The 23,776-nt window shown below is 37.3% G+C and overlaps 1 protein-coding gene across 1 annotated transcript; it reads right to left on the reverse strand.

The window, feature by feature from the left end:
* Nucleotides 1-303: 303 nt before the first annotated feature.
* Nucleotides 304-17,617, reverse strand: TMA16 (translation machinery associated 16 homolog). The gene is given in 8 exon segments (XM_027635498.1): nucleotides 304-559; nucleotides 562-689; nucleotides 2,071-2,113; nucleotides 7,132-7,280; nucleotides 8,340-8,424; nucleotides 9,207-9,244; nucleotides 16,115-16,227; nucleotides 17,534-17,617. Coding segments are annotated over 8 exon segments (603 nt in total). The 5' UTR covers nucleotides 17,537-17,617; the 3' UTR covers nucleotides 304-515.
* Between the last annotated feature and the right edge of the window lie 6,159 nt (nucleotides 17,618-23,776).

Raw genomic sequence — 23,776 nt, forward strand, 5'->3', positions numbered from 1 at the left:
ATTTAAAAACAGACTGGAGGGACTTTAATTGGCTTCTGAACTGAATTCTACAACACAGTGTAACTCTCTCAAATTCTCTTGGCAAAACATAAAATACTCAGTATCTTAGTTAAGCATTTCCAGCTATGTTCCTGACAGAGATTTTCAGAAAAGAGAAGGTACAAGACAAGAGTTCCTCATGTTTAACTGATTATTGCAATCACCAGGAAAATGTAAGGATTTCTGGCCACAAAGTATTCTAGTCTGAATCTAGATTGTTCCTATGACCAGGGAAGAAGTACTCAACCAGTCAGGACTTTAAGATTAAGATTTTAAGTATTTATTTATATTAAAAATTTTTAACCAATAATATACAGCTTTACCCAGTAATACACTGTTTACTCTTTACTGTTTACTCTTTACCATAGGTACACAGTGAGATGATTAAAAAAAGCAACTAGCAAAGACTTTAAAAATATAGTTAAATTTTATTTTTGTTTCTAGTGATAATTAAAAGAGGTTTCTTATAATTCCCTTCACTGTTTCAGGTCTCCAATCAGCTGGTGCTCATTAGGGCCACCTCTTCTCCTTTATTCAAGTCTTCTTTTGCTTCCGCATCTGCCACCTCAGGGTGACTGCAAGCAGCATCCCTAGCTGAGAGCTTTTTCATTTTGATGTTTGGCAGTTTCCTCAGATCACCATCCCATTCTCTTAGAAAGAAAAAGAAAAGTAATGAAAACCAATTACTAATAGAAAGGAAGGAACGGCAGAGTTAATTCACCTTTCCTCAGAAGATACTAACTCAACTAAGGTTGCTTTTCTAAATTACCTTATCAGTCCCACTGTAGTATGAATAAGCACCAAAGATTTAACCTGATTTTTTACACTACAGAACCTGTAATTTCTCTATGAAAAAATGAGTACTTTCAGATTTGAAAGATTTCTGAACAAAAAATACATGATTCACTTTATTCCCACAGACTTATTATACCTTCAGTTACTTTAGGCCACCTGCTTTTAGGTTTGTCTCATTCAACTCCCAGTCTGGTAAGCAACAGCAAAGCAGGTTGGAACAGTTTCTTCATCTGGATGCTTAATTTGCAGATCTAATATGCCACGTACATACATAAAGTCCCTCGTAAATCTATGGTAAATGTTAACAGGTTGAACAACTGACTTCAAGGGGACATAAAGTGTTAGTCCATTCACATGGTTAAGTATGTTATTTCAAAAGGCTGCATGAAGGAGAAAAGGTTCTCTAAAATATAAGTCAAATCCAGTACTCAATTAATAGAATGCTTTCTTGATTATAGTAAGTGCACTTCATGGATAATTTTTCTCAAGGGCAAAGGCAGCATTTGCCAGTTACAAGATGTTTTTGCTCTACCAAGGCAATACAACAACACTTCTATCTGATGTCCCAGGTCAAGAAGTCAATAGCGTATTTATAAACACAGCAGTGTCTCTTCTTGGAGATTTTTGGCTTTATTCTAACGTCCCATGACTTCAGGCTACGTACCACCCCTGGGAGTTAGTGATATATTCCCTGCAATGTAAGCATGCCTAAGCCTTTTTTTTCTCCTTTAAAGTATTTCATTTGACAGAGCTGTCAGCAAATATGTTCATGCAGTCTATTACCAGGACATACTGACTTGCTGGCCCGGATGAGCTAGCAGCAAGTTTTGCAGCTCCCAAATCTTTTAACTGGATGCAAGTCATCAGTTTCCTTAAGACTTTCAACTCCTGTATACACATACCAACACTACTTTGAACAGCTGAGGTCAGAATTTTAGGTAAAGAGAAAATAAAATCTAAGAATATTGAAAAAAAGATACTTAAGTTATAGAAACGGAATTCTAACTGTTGAATCTAACTCTTCCAATATTTTAATAACTGTCACCAGCATTTCACTTGTAACAGCTAAGAAATGCCAAAATAGCAATGCCATGCCTACTCCACTTTTTCAAATGAAAAATTCTTTGACAGTTTTGCATAAATTCTTCTTTTTAATGAAAAAAGACTTACAATATGTCAACTTCAGAGACACTGTTTTGCATAAACAGGTTAGTAGTGATAATAAAAAGAACTTACCTGAAAAATTTCAGATGCTTTCTGTTCATGATGTCTGGAATTTCTAATAGGAATTAAATTAAGTTCTATTAGATGAGTTACACTGTTCAAGTGAGTCTCATTTCAAAGAAAGAAATGTGAGCTAAACAGCTGAACATATTAGTTCAGAGGAAAACAGCCCAAGAAAATGAGAACAAGGATTCATGTTACAAAGTTTCTAGAGCAATATATAATTCGGAAGACCTCTCCTTGCTAAAGAAAAGGAAGTGAACTTTATACCGACAAACTGTTCCAGAATTAAAATGTACCTGTTACTGAAAATCCACTCCTGCCAACTAGTAAAAAAGGGTGCCCCCTTTTCTCTAAACCTACACATCTGAGAAATAGCAAAAAGCACACAAAGTCTCCCCTTAAAAGTGTTCAGTGAAGAAACTAGGAATACACATTATTATTTGTTCTAAAAGCATAACTAACTTCCTCAACCAAGATCAAGGCCTGTTTTAACAGACACGCATTCACCCACGTAATAAAAACCCCCAATTCTGCTCTGCAGAACTTATTATAAATATGCACAACAGATAAGAGGTAAAATAAAAAAGCTTAGTTTCAAAACTGACCTAAATATACAAGCCTTACTCTAAATTAGTGAGTAATTTAGAATAATTTGTGAGTAAATTAGTGGTCCATAAGTATTCTGAAATGTTTTTGGAAAAAATTTCAAAGAGCAGCTTAAGTCTCTGGTGCAAACAAGACAGATCAGCAGTACAGTTAGAAAAGTCATTCTGGTAATTCAAGTAAGAAAATATAAGAAACAGTTAAATACACTTCGTAAAATTTTCTATGCAGTACAAGAATATTCATGCATGTGTATGATTTTAATATATAAACACTGGAAACAGTACAGTAAAACATCAGGCGTTTAAACAGAACACATTCTAGAATTTAGGATTTTAGAATATACAACTACTTCCTTCTACCTGCAATGAGACAGTCTGAGAACAAAGAATGGCTATTTCATAATGATTAGTCTCACTCCAATTAAATTATAGTTTCCATTGTTAAATACCTGTTCTATGAACAGGAAAACCAGCGTTCCGCGGTTACTGAAATGCCTATTAAATACTGCAGTAAATGCAACATAACATTTATAGACACTGTTGGCACCTGTCTCCTCTCAGAAGCTGATGTTCCTCTTGACTGAACAGAAACAAATGTAACAGTTTTAATAACTGGAAGTTTTCAGTCCTTCCTATTAACAGAAATAATTAACATATCCTCACAACAAACCTGTATTGCTTTTGATAGTAAAAAGAAAGGCAAATACTTTGTATCGAGACCTACAGGACTGACCATTTTGCTTCCTGACTCCTGGAGTAGACAAAACTTCCCTACTAGGTGTATAGTTCATAAACTCATGCAGATTTTTACCTAGGCTGCCAAAGCTACTTTGCCTCCGTTCAGTGTCATTCTTTTTTTGGTCAGTCTTGCAGTATTGCAAGCGACCCATGTTCAACATCTCCACTAATTTATGGAGATTTATGCCTTAGAAAGCCTTGAAAACTTCCCAGAGTACAAAATATCTCAGTACTGTCTATAAACTATGCAGATTTCACAGCCAGCAGTTTTCTCAACATGGCAGACACTTTCTACCTCTGTAACATTAAATCCACTTTATTTCAGCATTTAAAATTGTGGCATTTCAGCAACTTTTATATTGTCTTTGAACAAACCCTGAAAATACAGTTCTGCCTTTGTTTATCAGCTTTCTCAAGTCTTACAGTAATAAATGAGATCATGCAATCAAATGCAGGACTATAGATGATTTTGCTATAACAAAATGTAGCATGGTGATACCTGTGTCACATCTTTGTGGTTAGATAGTCTTTACTATTCAGAAAACTATTCCTTCCTTTTACACTTGGTTATAATAATCACCGAGTTGCCAAATTAAGAACAGAAGTAGAAACTCTAGTGCCATGTCTGTGGAAATCTAGTAACTCCACACTGCACAGTAACTGATTTTCTAAATTATGGTGAATTATAAAACTTGTTTAACTCAAGTGCATCTCCTTAGCATGCACCAATGTCATGGGTTTTGCTGCTACTCGTGAACTCCATTTGCTTTCAAATTTTGTCACAGGAGCATGTTTTTCTGAATTAAACACAGAAAAAATGGAAGAGAGAAATATGGCACAGGAGTTAGTGGAAAAGAAATGAAGACAGTCCTTCGGGGAGCAGATACTGGCATTTCTAAGATGAACTATTCAGCAATTTATGTGCTTTAACAAAACAACAGTGAAAAATTTAAGTAAGCATTTTTTAATGTTTCTGACCCTTTCAGATAGTTTTAGTTCTCTTTCTTCTGAGGGAGAACAAATAGCCTGTTAAAAAGAAGGAAACTGTAGATGCTCTTTAGACAAAGAACCATTCGGTTATTCGATAACGATCATTACAGCAAACAGCAGCTAACAAACAGTACAGCAGCTACATTAGCAGATACATGGAAATGAGACAGCTTTCATCTGAATTAAATCGATTTCCTTGTAATGAGAAGTCTCAAGATTTAATAAAACTAGTATGTTTAGTTTTAAAAGCCATTTTTCCTCTAGATTATTATTATGCTTTTAAAAGAACATGCAAGGTGTTTAGAAGCAAATTATCAAAAATGTATGATGTTCAGATGAAATAATTATGATGCTTTTCCACTGAAAGCATGCTAACTTTGAGCTCCAAATAAGTAAATAAATATCTAGGGTTTCCTTTCAATAGCTTTGCTATAAACATGTAAGACCTCATTAAAAAAGACTAAATACACAAAAATGTAAACATGAGGAAGAAAACTTCAGTAAAATTAATGCAGATTTATTTAAAGAGTAAGTAAACTAAAAGCATCTGATAACAAAACTCAACAACCTCACTCATAGACTAAATGTTCCCTATATAGGTACTGTTTGTTTAAAATAGACTAAATTTACTATATTTTTGGATATCTACCACTTTCATAAACTAATTTTTACATTGCTATAAAGAATTAATTTTTCATTTACATATATCTTCAATGGGACAAGAGGAAATGGCCTCAAGCTATACCCAGGAAAATTCGGGTTGGACATCAGGAAGAATTTTTTCACTGAAAGGGTGGTTAAGCATTGGAACAGTCTGCCAAAGGAACTGGTAGTCACCATCCCTGGAAGTGTTCAAGGAACAACTGGATGTGGCAATTAGTGCCATGGTCTAACTGACATGGTGCTGTTCAGTTAAAGGTTGGTCTCTGTGGTCTTGGAGGTCTTTTCCAACCTTAATGGTTCTATGATATAGATAGTATCAAATTTTAGGAGACTTTCATGTATGAAAACAATACATATTATGCAGTCTCTTCATTGAAAATGCACATGCATACAAAACCAACTGAGAATAGGGGGGAAAAAACTCCAACAAATACTAAGTCAATTATAAAAGCTCCACTCACTACAGCTTCCAGGAATAATAATGAGCTAGAGGCATAAAAGCACTGTTTCCAGCTGATTTCCATTTATGCCCCATCTCTAATTACAGTATTTAGTTGCTATAGTACTTAGCAGCAACTATTTTCTCTGAATGAATACTGTTCTAGACAGAGAGCAAAACCTGCAGCAGCTGTGATAACAAATAATGAATGGTTTGAAAGTGTATTTAATATGTGAAGTTGCACTGTGCTCTCTGAGTGCTTTACTTACTAATGCTATAATAACCTCAAATTTTGCCTACAATATTTCTGGATTCTTTGTTATTTTTATGTTGTGCTTGTGCATTTGACATCTTTTTCTCTGGTCCTATTGCTTTTTTCTTTCAGCTTCCCACAAAGCAGTAAGGAAAAAAAGAACTAAAACTTAAAAGCCAAAACAAAAAGATTTTCTACAACTGAGCTATTTGATGACATTCGTAGCATCTATTTTCCTATTAATTTTTTCTCCCTCCTTCTAAGAAATAAAAGATTACACATCAAGTCATACAGATATTCCTGAATTCCTCTGTCTCTGCACGTTGCACTGCCAAAAATTTAAAGCCATTCATTTTCTTTATTAGTACAATATAAATCAGGGTTTGCTGGTTTTGGCTGGGATAGAGTTAATTTTCTTCACAGTAGCTATCACGAGGCTGTGTTTGGGATTTGTGCTGGCAATGGTGTTGATGACACAGAACGTTTTTGTTGTTGCTGAGCAGTAATTGCACAGACCCAAGGCCCTTTCTGCTCTTTACCCCATCCCACCAGCAAGGAGGATGGAGGTGTACAAGGAGCTGGGAGGGGACACAGCTGGGACAGCTGACCCCAAATGACCAAAGGAATATTCCATACCATATGGCATCACACTCAGTATATAAAGATGGGGGAAGAAGGAGGAAGATGAGACATTCAGAGTGATGGCAAGTGACTGTTATGCGTGATGGAGCCCGGCTGTCTTGGAGCCAGCTGAACACCTGGTTCACGAGTTCCTCGCTTTCACTCTTCCAATTCTTTTCCCTATCCCAGTGTGGGGGGAGTGAGCGAGCGGTCATGTGGTGCTTAGTGCTGGCTGGGGTTAAACCACAACATAGGGTAAAGGGGAATATGACATACAACCCAAATCTTGCTGTGTTTTGAGTCCAAGCCACAGAACAATGTAGAACTTTCATGTCTTCCACAACATACTTCTACTGTTACAAGGACTGATTACGTCTGAACAATACTTTAGCATAAAAGCCAATTTTATCACTCAACTCCAACATGATTATTGGTTAAAATAAAATACGTCACTGCTATCTTGTACTTGACTCTCCTCAAAACAACTCTTTGCTTTTTGCACTTTTGTTATCCCTTTGTCTTTCTCATTTCACCAGATTATGGCTGCTTCCCTTCAGCCTAGTTCCAGCTATCAAATGAAGGTCCAAACAAGACTGCTGAACAGAATTTGTATGCAAGATAGGTGCATTAAATCTTGCTTTACTTTCAAAAATAATATCTTTAAAAAGAAAAATAAAGATAATGCCTGGAAATTTTGCTTAGATTCTAGCCGTATGAGCAGAAGGTGTGACCACAGAATGACTTCTAATGCTTTTACATACCTATTCCATAGCCCTCATAAAGTTGTCTTTCACGTTCTATTGTCTGCTTGATGACAGTTTCCCGTGAACCATGCTGTCTTCCTTGTCTACCTTTAATACTGTTTTGTAATTCAATCTGCTCCAATTCAGCATTGAATCGACACATATAACTGAAAGAAATAAAATGTATTTATGCTAGATGCAGTCATGCAAAAATTTTGCAAACAGAATTACTTAGATAATCTAGGAAGTTATTTTTACTAATTGTATTTATTTTTTCAATTAGAGATATTTCTTAGACTTGAACAATTACTTTAATCTTTGAAGTGGAATCTCCATTTAGAACTTCATTTAAATCACATGCAGCTTCCAGAAGGATTAGGTTTTCTTATTTGCCTTTTTCTTTTTAAACTGTGTTTGCATAAAACAAAACTCCCTCATTAGAATAGTTCACCTGCTTTGGAAGACCAGTGTTAAATCTAAGTATTCCTAACTTTTAATTGCTGGATTTTACCACCTCATATATTTTAAAGTAAAATTCTTCTTCGGCATATGTTCTGTGTCTTTTTGCAAACTTCCAACCCAAATGCAAAAAGAAAGCTTTCCTGCTTTTGCTGTATTACTAGTGTTGATGAGCATGGAGAACATGCTGTTCATGAACAGTAGAAAATATGTCAGAGCTTCTGAAGGAAAACTGATATAGTACACCTGGGTAAGAATACATATGTTATTTAGCTAGCAGGTGAAAAATAGTGACAAGCCACAGGTACATATATCCAGCAGCACAAAAATTAAGTCAGATTTCTCTTAGCAGACAATTTTCATAGTTCCTGCCCTACAAACTGACCCACCTTGCTACTGTTTAATCTTCTCAGCAAGGAAAATTAAAGGAGTACGTAGTATGAAATATGTGCATTCAATTGCCATGGAATAACAACTAGGAAATGTATGCCATTACTATTGTCCAAATAATTTAGAGTCCTCCACACACTACAAACTAGATATACTTAAATAATTTAAAAAACCCCACAACACGACTTATTTATTTTACTGTGAATATATACATCTTTCAATATAGAATTAAATGTCAGTAGCAACACAACTACTTGATATTATTAATAGCAGAATATAAAAAATCCTTCTCTGAGGACTTCACAGATGTTATTTTAAGAACATTATTTTTAAAGACAAAACAAGCTTTTTAATCTTGTTTTTAACACCAGTCTTACTTTTCAATTAATTCACCAGCTTCCTTCTTTGTGTACTCGATTTTTTCAGGGTCAAGGTGACTTTGAAACCATTGCAGTTTTTCTCCTACAAGAACAAATTTAACATTAATGACTGTATCAGCACTGTAGCACCAACACAAATTAAAGTTTCTCAAAGTTTTTTAAACATATCCCCCCCACAGTTTTTCAAGACTTTGAATGGTATCATAGACACTCTGATACTGTGGGTACCAGGTATGAAGGCAGCTGTAACAGAAACACTCTCACATCATTTCAGATGTATTTTATACCTTCCTTACAGAAAAGAAAAAAAAAAAAGACACTTACTTGAAATTAGTGTTTAAAATATCACTATATCAATTGCTTAGGAAGGAAACTTAGAAAGGAAAAAAACAACACAATGCCTGAGTAAAGTTCTGATCATCACCATTTTTAAACAGTTAAATTGAAAAGGTGCAGTGTCAATCACACGGAAAAGAAAAATATTCCAGGTTGTGTCTCAAAGTTTTGAATTTACATGCTAGCCCAATGTGTCTCTTAACCTACATATATCATATATAAAAAAAGCATGGAGACGAAGTACAATAAACATATGTACACATTTACAAAGAGTTGTTTGGTCTATATTGCCTTGTTGTCATGTACAGTGACCAAAGATTAGGCTATACTCAGCCCAAGATTCAATCCTGTATAAATTACTTGAGTGAACATGTCAGGTATTTTAGCATTTTCAACAGTCTATTTGAAGATTGCAGAATCAGATTATAGAGAAAGAAACTCTAACTGGATTATTTATAAAGTTGGCAAAGCTTAGAATCTATACTAAGAAGCTGCATAGTATATTCAGTAATAGAAGTTTCTGCTTACCAATGATACTTAAACGCAAAGCTTTGTCAGTCTTCAACCTAGCAGAGAAAAAACAGGTATGTCAGCCAGGAACAAGTGCCATACAGATAACTACCTTTACCTCAGTCCCCAAAAATTATTTTTTTTCAGTCACAATGAATGTCAAGGTAAAATTTCAAATAGAAATATTTGCCAAATTCCAAACAATGTAGAACTTATTCTGTTTCATCTAAAAGATATACTTTTTGGTAAAACTACTATCTGAAATCTGTCCAGTTTATCTATTATGCTAAACAGTTTGTTGGAAGAAATAAGGATGCAAAACTTTCCTCAGAGCACAAAAAAAGGAATTTCAGAGAAGAGCTGCATTGTAACAATTTCCTTAAGTACTTCTGATATTCTGCTGGTATGTTTAATGAGTTTGGAGATGTCACTGCACTGCATTCTTGCAATCAAGCATGTAATGTGAAAAATAGCATTCTATTATCTAATAAGCTTGTAATCATTAAAGTTTGTGTTAAGAAACCAAAATTAACAACTTTATAAAACCTATCTCAAAGTATTTTTAACTCCACCTCCACCTCTGGCAGGATACTTAAGGTCTTCTGTACTCTATGGGATGTGTGTACACAATTCTGTTTAGGATTCATTCCCATCCTATTTAGCAGTTCTCGAAGAAGACAGGTAATACTGTGCCTCACACTCTTTTGTCGTGAAGGTGTCAGATTCAATCTGTAGCAATGGATGTTGCAATTTTCTGTTGTTTCCAGAAAAGAAGTAAATATGAAATTTGTCACTGGAAAAAATATATTAGCCATGCAAGTTCAGTGTATTCAAGGACCTTTGATAAAACTCAATTTTTATTAGTATTAAAAAGGAAAATTATAAAGGATGAAGTAAATCATAAAGGATATAATTGAAAAAGAACAAATGATGCCAAAATTCATCACAATTCAAAACTGATGTGCTCCTTCATTAAATTTCTTTTACTCTATAGAATTTACCTGAAGTAACACACAGAAGTCTGTCACCTGTCACAAAAACTGGAATCAAAAGATAAACCCCTCCTTTCCAGACACAATCATACTTCAGTCACTTGTCCACAAACCCACATTATTAAAATAAACATTAGCTTTTTCAAGAAGTACTTTAGACCATCTAAAGGCCACATAAAAGCAAATGCACAGCATGTGTTAGCTGCTAAGAATTCCACTAATACATTCAAGGAAAGCCTTTTTTACTTCTATAGATACCCCACCACCAAGGGTTTTGCAGTTTGGCATACCTGCCAAAAAGAAAAAAAAAAAATCACAAGCTAGTGATTAAATAAAGTATTTTCATTTCAAAACAAAAATTACTTTTGCTTGTGTGGGTTAAAGGACAGACCTAGACAAGACTGTAAAAAGGAAACAAAAAAAAGGACTTAGGAGTCAGCTATTTTTTTAGAAGCCTTCAAAAAAAGCTAGGGCAGGCACCTTCAGAGGACCTACTGCAGGGAGCTTTGGATATTAACAGCTACCAAGGAAAGGACACATACTCCACCCAGTGGAACTCCACACCAGCAGTCCCTGCTGTGAACCCTCCATGGCAACACCGCCAGCCGAGCACCTCTGCAAAGCGTTGCTATGGAGAAAACTACGATGCCACCTAGAAAAGCTGTGTACATAGAATCATGTCAGGGATCTATGTTCTAAAACACTACACATTGCCACCTGCACCTGCTACGGTCACTAGATCATGTATTTATGAAGGCAGTGAAGTATATAACCACGATTTTCTTCTGGAAGAGAAACCTTCAGTCTCCTGATGTACACAACTTATTTCAGTAAGAGAAATAACGACTGATGGGCTCGGATGCTGCCTTATTATAGTTTTCATAAAAACCTCACCTCACTGACTGCCAGAAGACAATAGCATTAGCAGGGAGGCTAATCAAATAAGGTGAGTCAAAGAAACTTCCTCTCATCTCCTTCCACACAATGAGTAGTATCTTTTGCTCAAGGGAAAGAGAGGGTAAGGACAGGGATACAATCTTGTGGCAGGCTGTTGCTTCTTGATGATTTTCTCTTCCCCTCGCCTCCCAAAAATCATCTGCTTAGGCACTGAGTATGAATGATTTGTGGTTTTCTTGATGTCTACTAGGTACTTAAAATCTCCATGCTCCTTCAGCAGCTCTTTATCTCAGATATTGTATTCAACTGTTCTACTCTAAATAATAACAATAAATATTTCCCAAATCCGTTTGCTCACTCAGTATTTTTACCCATAATATCCACATATACAAACGTCTTCTATGGCTCTGAAAACTAAGATAGGCTTTTCATTAAGAAAAAATAAAATAAAAATTCGTGGTTGACAGGATGCATTTCGTTCTTTCAGATTGCTAAATACATTCCATATTTCTCCACACACATGTCCACTTTTGTTAGCTTGGTTAAGTGTTTTAGGATACTTCCATATGAAAATCCCTCTATAAGACTTAAAATTTTTGATTTTTGCAGTTCATTTTTTTCTGTAAGCAAAACAAATAATTTTAAAAGCTAACATTTTTTCAATTCCTCATGAAGAATCTGCAAGACCACCTCACAAAGCACGACTGCTGCAAACAGCACAAGTAGAAGCATAGTGGGGCAAGGGAGATTAACAAGGTAGACAATGTAAAACTTAAGGAAAATCAAACAAATAGCTCTACAAGGAGATATTTTAAGGTTATTGCTTACTCCCAAGGGGTCACTCCAAGTCCCTCTTTCACTGTAAAAACTCCTTAGCTCTCATATTTCAGAGCATGACAGTATTAAACTGGTATACTGGTAATGAAAATCCTCAGACTCCTAAAGAAATTACAACGTATGCAAAATAGAAAGGAAGGAAAACAACAGAAAAGAAAATTCCAGTGCTAGATTAGCTTAGGTATCAAATTCTAAAGTGTAGAAAAAGCAGTGTTCTACTGGCACCAGTGAACCAGCTTTTGCTGTCTCATAAAAACATCTCTGTAATTACTTAACAGAGCAAACAAGTCACCTAAAGGAATAAGGTAGATTAAGAGAGAATAAACTGGTAGTAATAAACTGGAAATTGCTGCTGCTCATTAGACCTTGAAGGAACCGAGAAGGAAGAGGGATGCAGGCAGGAAAAAAGATATAATTCAAGTGAACAAGACTTAAGATTGCAGTCAATTTTCCGAAAGCAACTGGTCTGTCTCCTCTTATTATGGTCAAGATTGGTCTTTTGTAGTGCAGCCACAGTTTCTGGACAGTAAGCTTATTACTGCTGTCATATTTCATTAAGAATGCTTGCAATGAAGAGTATCTGGACAACAGAGGCTGTAAAAGACTTGTGCAACATACTGAAGAATTTCTCCCTCCTTTTACCCAGTGCTGCATTTTAAGTACTGAAATTCCTTGTGGATAATGTCTTCCCGTTGTTATTATTTGTTTGGGCAAAAGATACTTGAATATGCATCTAAAAACTACATGTAATTTTCCTTCCTGTTAACATAAACAGGAACATTTACAGTAGTTACTCCTTTCCCTCCAACATATAGAAGAAAAGTTAATAATAGAAGCCTAAACTGTCTCTAGTCCTGAATCCTGTCTCCAGACAAGTACCAAAGGAAAAATAAGGAAAAAACCAAACAAAACTAAACCAACCAAACCCAAAAGAAACAAACCACACAAAACCAAAGCAAACATTGACTGATACTTCTATAAAACATTCTCACCCTCCAGTAACATGCCATTCCAGGGTTTCCTACCCCCAAGGTAATACCTTTATATTGAACAGAAATCAGAGAAAACGTACATAAGTTCAAAAAGTATTACTGCACAAATTTAGCCAATCGCAATTAGAGCATTTTCTGGCAAGGAAATCCACAGTTTAATTAAAATAATACAGATGAACTCTATGAAATTCCTAGATTCACTACTGCCCTGATCCATTTTTTTCATGCTGCAGAAGTGCACTAGCCTGCACAGAGAAACTATCCCCTTTACTCAGGGCTGGTGAGATCATACTGAGAATATTGCTTCCAGTTTTGGGTCCTACCCACAATTCAGACAACTTATTCTATATAATAAGAAGCAGGGTCAAAAAGTACCGGATTTGTAAATGGGACTGGGAAAGAAAATTCTGTAGATTACAAGGCAGCTTCTCCCATTTAGCACCAAAAGATGTATTAACTTTCCAACCAGAGAACAGGACTGTCGTTCAAGAGAAGCAATTTGGAAAACTGTTGCAAGACATTTAATAGACCTGCAGAAGCAATGTGGAAGAACAAAACTGGTGTGGGCTACCTCATTTTCCTGAGTGTAGGAGTGGAAAGCTTTCCTCCATCCACAGCATCAGAAATTTATTTTGTCTTTTTCAGAGCTATGCAAAACAAATGCAAACTTCACCATTATATTACAAAACTGAAAGCTAAGTAATTACACTAAAAGATTTAACACATGTTTAACTCCCAAAAAAAGAAACCCTGAAAATTTAACAAGCTGATCATTAAGACAATAGAGATTCAAAAGAAACTGGAACCCTTAACAGTCTTTTAAAAACACTAGGGAAAAAAAGAAATCAACACTATTCGTATCTTTCAATTTAAATTGCTCTTCAAGTGAAGACAGGACAGAAAATAGAATATAGACAATTGGAGGATGTTTTTAATCCAATTAATTTTTAAATGTATTTTTAGAACAACACAACAAAAGTGATCTACAAAGTGCAGATCTGTGAACAACACTAGTTAACTGTATAGAACCCAGAAGTGTAAGATGTAAAAATCTTATTTATAGATAGACCACTTTACTATCACGGTACGCTTTGGATGGTCCAGACTGACAAGCTACTCTTGGCAAACAGTTTCTCTATGCAAACTGAAAGGTTACATCTTTTACCATCAGCCTGGAGGCCTCACACTTGAAATAGTAAGGATTGAGCTTCCTCAAATACAACAGTAACAAAAGGAAAACTAAGGTTAATGTTACTAAACGGAGGGGGGACTCTGGTAACAGAAGATACAGAGAAGGCAGAATTACTGAACACCTTCTTTGCATTGGCCTTCACTGACAAGACCAGCCCTTGGGAATCTCTGATCCAGCAGACCAAGGTTAAAGAATGCTGGAAGGAAGACTTTCCTTAGGCCAAGTAGGATTGGGTTAGAGAACATCTAGGCGAACTTGACATCCACAAATCCATGGGTGTTGACGGGATGCATTCACGAGTGCCGAGAGAGATGGCAGACCCCATAGCTGGTCTGCTCATGGTCATTTTTGTAAGGTCATGGCATGAGGAGAGGTGCCTGAGGACTGGAAGAAAGCAAATGTCAACCCAGTCTTCAAAATGGGCAAGAAGGAGGACCCAGGGAACTATCAGCCAATCAGCCTCACCTCAATTCCTGAAAAGGCAACGGAACATCTCATTCTAGAGAGCATCTGTATCCACAGGGAGGACAAGAAGGTGATCAAGAGTAGTCAGCATGGATTCACTCAACTTAAATCATGCTTGACCAACCTGATTGCCTTCTGCCTGGATGGATGAGGGAAGAGCAGTGGGTATTGTCTACCTTGACTTCAGCAAAGCCTTTTAACTTTTTGCTGTTGCAAGAGGATCTAAAAGCTAACAAAGCCCTCTAACAAGAGATAATAACACAGGTGTCCATATCGGTACTCTAGCTACAGACACTATCACTAAAAGATTTGATTGACTGTGCCATGTCATACTGAATAATCAGTACATCTCTCCCTTGCTAAGTCTTCTTGTGCATGTTCTTCTTTATGGCAAAGTCACAGATGCAAGCACTAAGAATCAAGTAAGATCCAGTTATCTTTTGTGATCAAGCACGCTGAGTGGCTGTTACGGTGCAAGGTGAGAGAGAGTTAAAGGAAAAAGTGGTCAGTTTAGCAGTAGGAAAATAATCTACAATAAAAACTTAAAATCAACAGTCAGAGAGCACAGTCAAAACATGAAGCAGCAGCAAAAACTTCTTGCATGTTGGGAAACTGCCCAATTCTCAACACATGCTACTTGTAAATTCTCACAGCAGCTCTGCTGGAGGCTACATGACACTGCTGTGCTAGTAAAGGAGCCCTTTCTAGTTAAAGCAACCCTACAACTTTGCTCTGGATAAGGTTGTACATCAATCCCAACAACAAAATTGCACAGTCTCTGTACCAGGAGTTTCCAGTTTAACACCTTCAGACATACAAGTATTTGGGATCAGCTCACATGGTCCATCCAGACATTATACTTTATATGGTTTATATAGTACTATGCTATACTTTGACAGAAAATGCATTAAGTTACCTTCAATAACTTTCTCAATAAACAGTCACAGCATAATAACTAGCAAGCTGAGAGAATGTAAATTAAAGGCCAGTCTTCCTCAGCTATCTTTTCTCTCTGTGGGAGGGGGAGGTAAAACTTAAAAGCAGAAAACCAAACTTGCCATGGAAGAGCTGGAAACCACCAAAGAGCAGTTAACTATTCAGCTTTATTCCGAAGTCTCTCTTCTGCCGGAAGGTTTCTGCCTTTTCTTTTCTATAAACTCAGCACTTCAGTGGAAGCAGCTAGATCCTTAGGAGGATTCAGTTCTCACTGAACTTGAAGTAAAGCCAAAGCAGGTGACTAACCTTCATTTGAAATCACCAGGATCATGCTATTCAGATTATAAAAAGCAAAATACTGCAATAACAAGAAACCTACCTTGTAAGGACAACACCCAAAATCAAGTAGCAGAACAATGTACTTTGTAAAGGCTGATTTAATGAATGTAAACCTGTCAGTTCACGTGGCCCAGCAGTAGACTAAGTTATACAGGCCCTTCTGTTGTTATATCAGCATACCAGTCTGCTTTTCACTACCACTCTGCTCCCCCAAACAAAAAGTATCCTCTGTGGTATCCTTCTTTGGTCTGTACACAGATTTTGCAGTCAACTTACTTTTCTTTCTTTTCCTGTTTGTGTACTTCCCTTGCAAGCTGTGCAGCTTTTCTGCTGTATGGATGGATAACTTTCTTCTCTTGCTTCCCTCCTTGGGTTTTTCGTAACTTTGGCTGAAAAGAAATCAAAGATACTATACACTAACAAAGTCAAGTAAAACTAAAGGAAAGGGACAACAGGCACATACATCATGATTAAGACTTAAAAGGTCACATATCGATGTCCCAGAAAGCACTTAATTTATAGTATCAGGTCATCAGTTTCACCCTCTCCAACAACAAAATTAGCTGAGGTCAGTACATGCTGTAACAAAACCACGAGGGCACAAAAAACGCTGTAAGAAATCTTACATAGTGCTTACTCTCAAAGTACCTATTTTGTAGAACTCTGCGGCTAGGAAACTAAGATTTCCTCTCTGTACCTTTGCAGTATATGTCCCCATTCAAGCTTCTATCAGACTGTTGCATCTAGGTTTCTGACAAAGGCCGTATGTAATTTGTACAGTATAACAAAAGGGATTTTCTTGCCCGTCCCAAGAGACCCTGAGAATGCCTCACACCAGGGAGTAGCCAGGGGCCTTCCCTTCCTAGCCCTTCATGGCACATGGAGAGGGAATACTACTCACAAATTTCAAAACGCTGTAACGCTACTTTAAGTTACGTTACTTTTTGTGGAAAAATGTCTGAACAGGACTGAAAGGCTTTATGAAATCATACGCAATTTAACTGCGTGCTAAAGAAAACACACGAAAGCAAGGAGGTTTTTCCTGCATCGCAATAAATGGCAATCAATAAACAGGATACTTTTAGTACCTCCTATTACCTATGTTCGCATCAGTGCTTAGGGCTGCGGAAAAAAAGATTACGTCAAACACAAACGATCCTGAATTCCTCAGGAACTCTCAAGCGGCGGCAGCTCGCATCGGTTCCACACCGCTGCCCCCGCCCGGCACAGCCGCCCCCGCCCCGCGGCCGCCGGGCCGGGCCGGGCCAGAGAGACGCGAACCCCTCCGGGGGCAAACGCGGCAGTTTTTAAACGCAAGGTTGGTTCGTCGCCGCTCGCCCGCCCGTCCGTCACCCACGGGACCCGCCGCACCCCCGAGGCCTCTCCAGTGAGACCGCTCCCGACGGGAAGGAAGTGGCTTAGTGCGCCGCGTGAGAAGCCCCCGCCGGCCCCAGAAGCGGAGGCTACGGAGGCTGCGGAAACTGCACTGCTATCCCTATCCCCATCCTCATCCTCCTCATCCCTATCCCCATCCTCATCCTCCTCATCCCTATCCCCATCCTCATCCTCCTCATCCCTGTCCCTGTCCCTGTCCCTGTCCCTGTCCCTGTCCCCGTCCCTGTCCCCGTCCCTGTCCCTGTCCCCGTCCCTGTCCCTGTCCCCGTCCCCGTCCCATCCCGACCCCGCCGCACGCACCATGGCGAGCGACTCTTCTTCCGCCGCCGCGGTGCAGCAGCTTCAGTGCTCCGGGCGGGCGGCGCGGCCGTTCCGCGGCGGGGCCGGGCAGGGCAGCGTCGGTGCCACCAGCTCCGGCTCCAAACCAGGCTGGGTCTACTGCGCAAACAAAGGTGCGGGCTGAGCCGCCGAACTACGCAATGTACCCAGGCCACTAAACTAACAATAAAGGAATAAAGGGTGCTGTTACACAGCACGTACAGGTCTCCCTGGAATGAAAGCTGGATTGAGATACTAGATAGTATCTTTGCTGCCGTGGAGGTGATCGCTAAGAAGTTACCGAAGAATTGGAAAAACATAAATAATTCTTTGCCTCAAAACACTTAAATTAGGTCCATTTCCGATTTTTACTGCAAATAGCCCCAACCTAGATGAGCTTGACAGACAGGTATCTCAAAAAATCCCCCCCAAACTGAACAACAACAAACCACCACTGAAGAATGCAGCTGAAACTGCATTCAGTCACTTAGGTGACTGAAATTAATGCTGCTGCTACCCAGAAGCTTGAGATAAAAGAGAAAGCATTGGTAGTCGAAGAACCAGGTGATCATGATGATGAAGAAATCCCACAGCTGGTGCCTGTGCAAAGAACGAGTTTAGGTAAGCTGAAGAAAATGGGACCAAGTCCAGAAAAAGGCGATAACCTGGGTGAGAAAACCAAAACATTCCTTGGTAAGAGAAAGAAACAGCCTCTACTTCTGGATAGTCCAAAATCAAAACCTAAAGTTACAGGAGAATGTGCAGACTTGCAGACACCACCAAAACAGAAAAAAAAAAATCCCTATACCCGGCACCACGCTCCCGTGACATCTCAAAGAACGTGTGTGTTAAGAATCATCACCTAAACCATGGGCCTATGGAAAAGCATTTGTTCAGCTTTGAGTATCACAGGCTCAATGGAGACACCATCTTTAGGCCTTAGTACTTCTTGCTAATCAGGAGATGATAACTGTTCTATCAAGTGCTTTAATTAATTTCTATAATATTGAATAACTTTTATATGGTTGAATGAGAGGCAATGGAGATTAGTCCTCCTTTGATTTGGGTTGCATGGCTTCTCACCAGGCTTTAGAAAGGGCTTTGTGCCCCTAAATTTCCCTGTCCTTGCCAACTTCATTGCATAGGCTGACAGACTTCACCCCTCCCCACAAACCTTACCTCTCTGTGATACTGTAGAATGAGACAAAGATATTACAGAAGGTCAAAACATGCAGCCAGGGTGGGCATCTTCCCCTGATGACGCCCTGGCACCTGTGAGCAGGCTGTCTTAGTTACAGCCCAGCCTCTGTGTAGGTCCCGTCCTTATACCTATGTTTCTTACTAAGATACAACTTTCTGCAGATATAGTTCATAATTTCTCTAACATCTCAATGGCACTTGTCAAAGACTCTCAGCGAGTTAAGGTCACTGCTATTATGTTAAAATATTTTCACTTTTTGAATTAGCAGTAAATTGTTCAGCTTAATGATGATTTCGTTTGATCTTTGATTGTATGACAGGTCAGCGAATGTTTTCTTCAGCTCTGAGTACTGCCAGGTAATGTGCCACCATTGGAGACTTGATATTCTTCTACCAGAAACAGTCAAACATGCTTGTAATGTGCAAATGTTTTAAGATGTGTAAGATGTTTAAATGTGTAAGAGCTGCAGTATTAGAAATGTAACAAATCTAAACATTGAGATGTCAGGCAAAACATTCTCATTACTTATTTTCTTCTCTTGTAGCAATTGCTCAAATCTGCAGTCTGGTCTCATAACATAGTGTGCTATTAATATTCTAATGCTTGCCACAAATGCATCTTTTACCAATTTATGCCCACATCCCATAAGTTCTTGTGCTAGTATCATCCCTTTAGGTTAAATTGTACTTCTTTCATCCTTTCATTGTCTGCAAAATAAAGTGGAAAGAACAGTTGGGGACCAAAATGTAAAGAAACATATTAATTTTAAAGATTGTCCCTAAACAGGATGCCTCCAATTTTTTTACCAAAAATATATAAGGAAAGTGGGATTATCTAAAGCAAAGTCTTCATTCAGCTTTTATTGGAACATTACCTATTTGTGCATTTGCAATAAAACTGTTTCATAGATTTACAAAACTGCTACAGAAGGCAGTGACAGTAGCAATCTTAGGTTTTAATCAAATAATTTAAGATGTAGCAGTCATAGACAGGAAATTGAGCATGGAATTTTATACAGTCCATCCAAGTAAATAGATTTAGGGTTATGCTGTCAAACAGCACAGTAATCATAGTAGCAAACTAAGCAATAGTTCTGGTTTAATACTTTTCAAATCTACTTGTGACCAGCAACTCACATTTAACTGAGGGATGCTAAAGGAAGTCAGGCAATATTATAAAATGACGATGAAAAGAATATGAATGTGGTGTCCCACTCATGAATACAAACCAGAGATGAAAAACAGTAATTTGTAGATTCTTTATTAGTTTCAACGAGTAGCTTGGAGACTTTGGAGCATGCATGGCTGGAAATGTCAGTAGGTATGCAGCTCCCATCAGAATACCACAGAAAAACTACTGTGATCTCCATCTAGTTTTCGTTCCACAGAGAAATTCTAGGTGGGAAGCAGAGGGTTTTACTTCTGAGCTGGAGGACGTGGTTAGGACAGAAGTTGGAGCCAATAGGTACCCACAGTGCAGGATTAACTCATTGTACCTAACCTTGAATTTTTGGTTGGAACTTTAAGAAAGAAACACAGACTTTGTAGATATTTAATGGCCAGCTCCAAGGGGCTATTCCGTTTTTCTGTCATTGACTGTAATGAGACCCTTGGGTGATGATGCATCTGATCTAATGACCTAGTTACAAACCAAAAACTATTCACTATAAATGTGCATTGCTTTCTAGTCCAGTCCTGTTCTTTAAATAGTTCATAGTCTGGAAAAAAAAAGAATGTTGCTTTTTAATACATCACTCTCTCCATCTACAAAGGATCTTTTGTAAAATGTCTTGACAGCTGTGTAGAATAATTGCTATGTAAGTGCTCCTCAATCATATATTTATCCTGGGGGCAGGAAAAGACACAAAAATCTGAATTTGGCATGTTAATATCTGGATCTTAATTTCCATTTTTTGCATTAATTTTACTGATACCATTGCAAATGCATAAGTTAAAATGAAGGGGATTCTGCTTATGATAGTCTTTCCTATGGTGTTCGATGATGCAAAATAAAGTAGGTTTACTAAGTACAGATTAATTATTCTTTCATCCTTGAACATATTTGCTATTAAATTCTAGTTACTATGAAATAACATGTTAAATATTGTAAAGCAGTGACTACAGTATGGTACTTTGGATACAGTAGCCATACAATTCTTAGAAGGAAGCCCCATTATAATGACAATAGCATGTATCAGATTTTCAGAAATTCTGACATTTACATGTCATGTCTTAGACGAATTGACATGTAAGAGTTAGACTTTCTGAATATTCTGAAAAATCTCTTTTAAGTGTTATAACTGCATTAATTAGAATAGCAGTTAAAATTGTGGTTAGCTTAGTTTTAATAAAATACAAATTTCCTGAGTTCAGGGGAATCAACTAAAGGTTAAAGTAATTAAAAGCTGCATTTAGAAGTGAGGAAAAAAAAAGCAGTGAGCAGGGGAAACTATGTCAGTGAGGGAACAGTGAGCAGTCAGACATAGCTTTGGCAGGATCTGCCTTAGTCTGAAATGCGTCTGTAGTAGAGCTTTAGTGGAAAAACACGTAGAGTTTCATGAGCATATTCCATATTATCAACAAGACCAAGCAGTACAGTAGAAGTAGAAAATTGCAGTTATGCTTACAGTTATTTAGTGGATTTCCTAAACTAATCTCTCTTAAAACTGTGATTTTTGTATGCGCTATTATCTTATTGAATAAAGGATATAGCCACATGATAGTAAACCTAATAGCAAATATATCACTAACTTTAAATTATTTTGTGGTTGGGTTTTGTTGTTGTTGTTATTGTTATGTTTGTTTTTTCCCTATTTCACTTAATATATATTTATTGCAAACTTCCTGATGAATTATATGCTCCTAGGAATTCCAGTTTCTTTCTACATATGCAGAGTTCAGATTTGCTCATAGCAGTGAGGCTAGTATTGTTGAAATGAAACTAGTATTGTTTAAATATAAATAAATTGAGTAAGAATTATGAGGCACTGAAAATTGGTATGTAATCTGGGTTATTTTTAAATCAACTGTTGGGAGAATAAATCAGCTAACAAATGAGCTCAGTGTTGTCACAGTTGGGTGACTGACAGCTTCAGTGAATCTGAGGATACATTCACTGGTTTAAAAACATACCCTACTATTTGCTGTATCTTGATTTCATAAATAGAATGCCATTTGATTTTAATTTAGCCAGGTTTATGCTTTGGCATTACATTCCTGTCAATTCAAAGCTGTTGTTTAGGTCTACAGTTTACAGACTGTGAACATGTAGCTGTTTAGCTGAGGCAGTGTTTCTACAAATTTGACTTTAATGACTCAATGGAGCTCTAAATGAAGGCAAGAGGGCCTTGTTTTGAAACCTGTGTTCCTCATGTGGATTATAGCAGATTTTCTAGCATTTGTCTGAAATTTTCTTTAAATTGCTTATATTCAGCAAATTTGGCTTCTGTCATTGATACTGGTACTGTATTTTGCACTGGTACCTTAATTTTTCTGCTGATAAACTAAGAAAAGGTATGAAAGAAGTACCTATTTATGTAACTTACTCTTCCTTTCGTGGTTTACAATTATTTCTAGACTATGTTTATGTTGCAGGCTACCTATTTCTGCATTTCCTGATTTTTCTAAACACTGCTACTATTTTACTTTTTTAATCTCTCCATTCTAATTGCATTCAAGCTCTTCCTAATGGATTCCTGTCACTAATCAGAACAGCAGCAGACCACTTATTCCTTTTGACAGAGCCTCCTTTAATCAATCTCTTTAACCTTTTAAAATTAGAGCTCTTGCCACTTTGTTTGTTTAGGTTTTTAAGAGTCTCTCTGGTACACTATATGTTTACAATACACTTCACATTTTGAAAGTCCTTGGTAACACAGTAGCTGTGTAGCATGCTCTGCAAGTTTCCAGTTATAAGCTATTGAATGTCTAAGTGGCTAGGTTTAAAACTTTCTAGAGAAAAGAACCTGAAATGGGGATAGAGATTAGTAGTATAACATGTTGTCACTGTATAGCATGGCATCTTCAGAAACAAAAAGAAACTCTTATGTATTAGATCCTCTAGATGCTCTATTTTGCATACACTCTTCTGGACCAGATTCCACTCAGGGTGCATGTGAGATTCTCTGGAACCCATAGTTTCCTTTGGGCCCTTGGTGTACCCAGTGGCTTAATGCTCAGATAAAATAAAGTTCAGTATGTGGGCAGATATATCTGGGAAACATGCCTGAAGCTGAGAGAATAAACTGCTTCTGCCTCCTGTCTGGGCACCCATTTGAAGAATTCCTCCTTATAACCATTCAAATGTACCTATTTGTGAAGTTGCAACCAAAATTCACAATTTTATTCTTGTGAGACTTTAGCTATTGTAACTTTTTCCTTCAATAGTGAATTGAAGCTACTCTCCAATAAATTTGTCAGACCCGTCCTTGATATATCAGGGTATTTTCACTAGACATACACTAGAAATTGAAAAAATAAGGAAAAAATTCTTTGACAATACAGAAGATGGTTGCTGAGTTAGCCTAAAAAAATTATATTTCTGTGTGAAATGGAAAAACATTAAATGATTGAAATCTCAATGTTTTGTGTACCATTAAAGTTTGAGTGACAGTATATAATTTCTTACATATAAGAGAATTCTTATAATATATTCTTTCCTGTCTGTCTGGTTTGAGTGGTCTCTTTCCTTCTTGTCCTTTTCAATTTTCACTTCAGGCCTTGTAGCTGCAGCAGTTGAGGCTATTACATGAACATATTGTGTAATACTTTAGATGAGGTGACTTTAGAAATTCAGTCTTGTCTGAGATTCCAGCAGGTGTCAGGAGGTTTTCTTCAGCTCCTCTAGCTTATTGGGGTGTCATGTGCCTGCGAGGCTACAAACAATTTCTGATTTTGCTATTCATACTGATTTTTTCTTCTTCTCCTTTTTTTGGTTTTTTTTTTTTTTTTTTTTTTTAAAACCTGGAATAGACTTTCTCATTAATGTCAAAAGATGCCACAGTATTATGCAAAGCTAAAATGTGC

The sequence above is a fragment of the Corapipo altera genome, unplaced genomic scaffold (assembly GCF_003945725.1).
Source record: "Corapipo altera isolate COAL_440 unplaced genomic scaffold, ASM394572v1 22b, whole genome shotgun sequence".
Taxonomy (NCBI): domain Eukaryota; kingdom Metazoa; phylum Chordata; class Aves; order Passeriformes; family Pipridae; genus Corapipo; species Corapipo altera.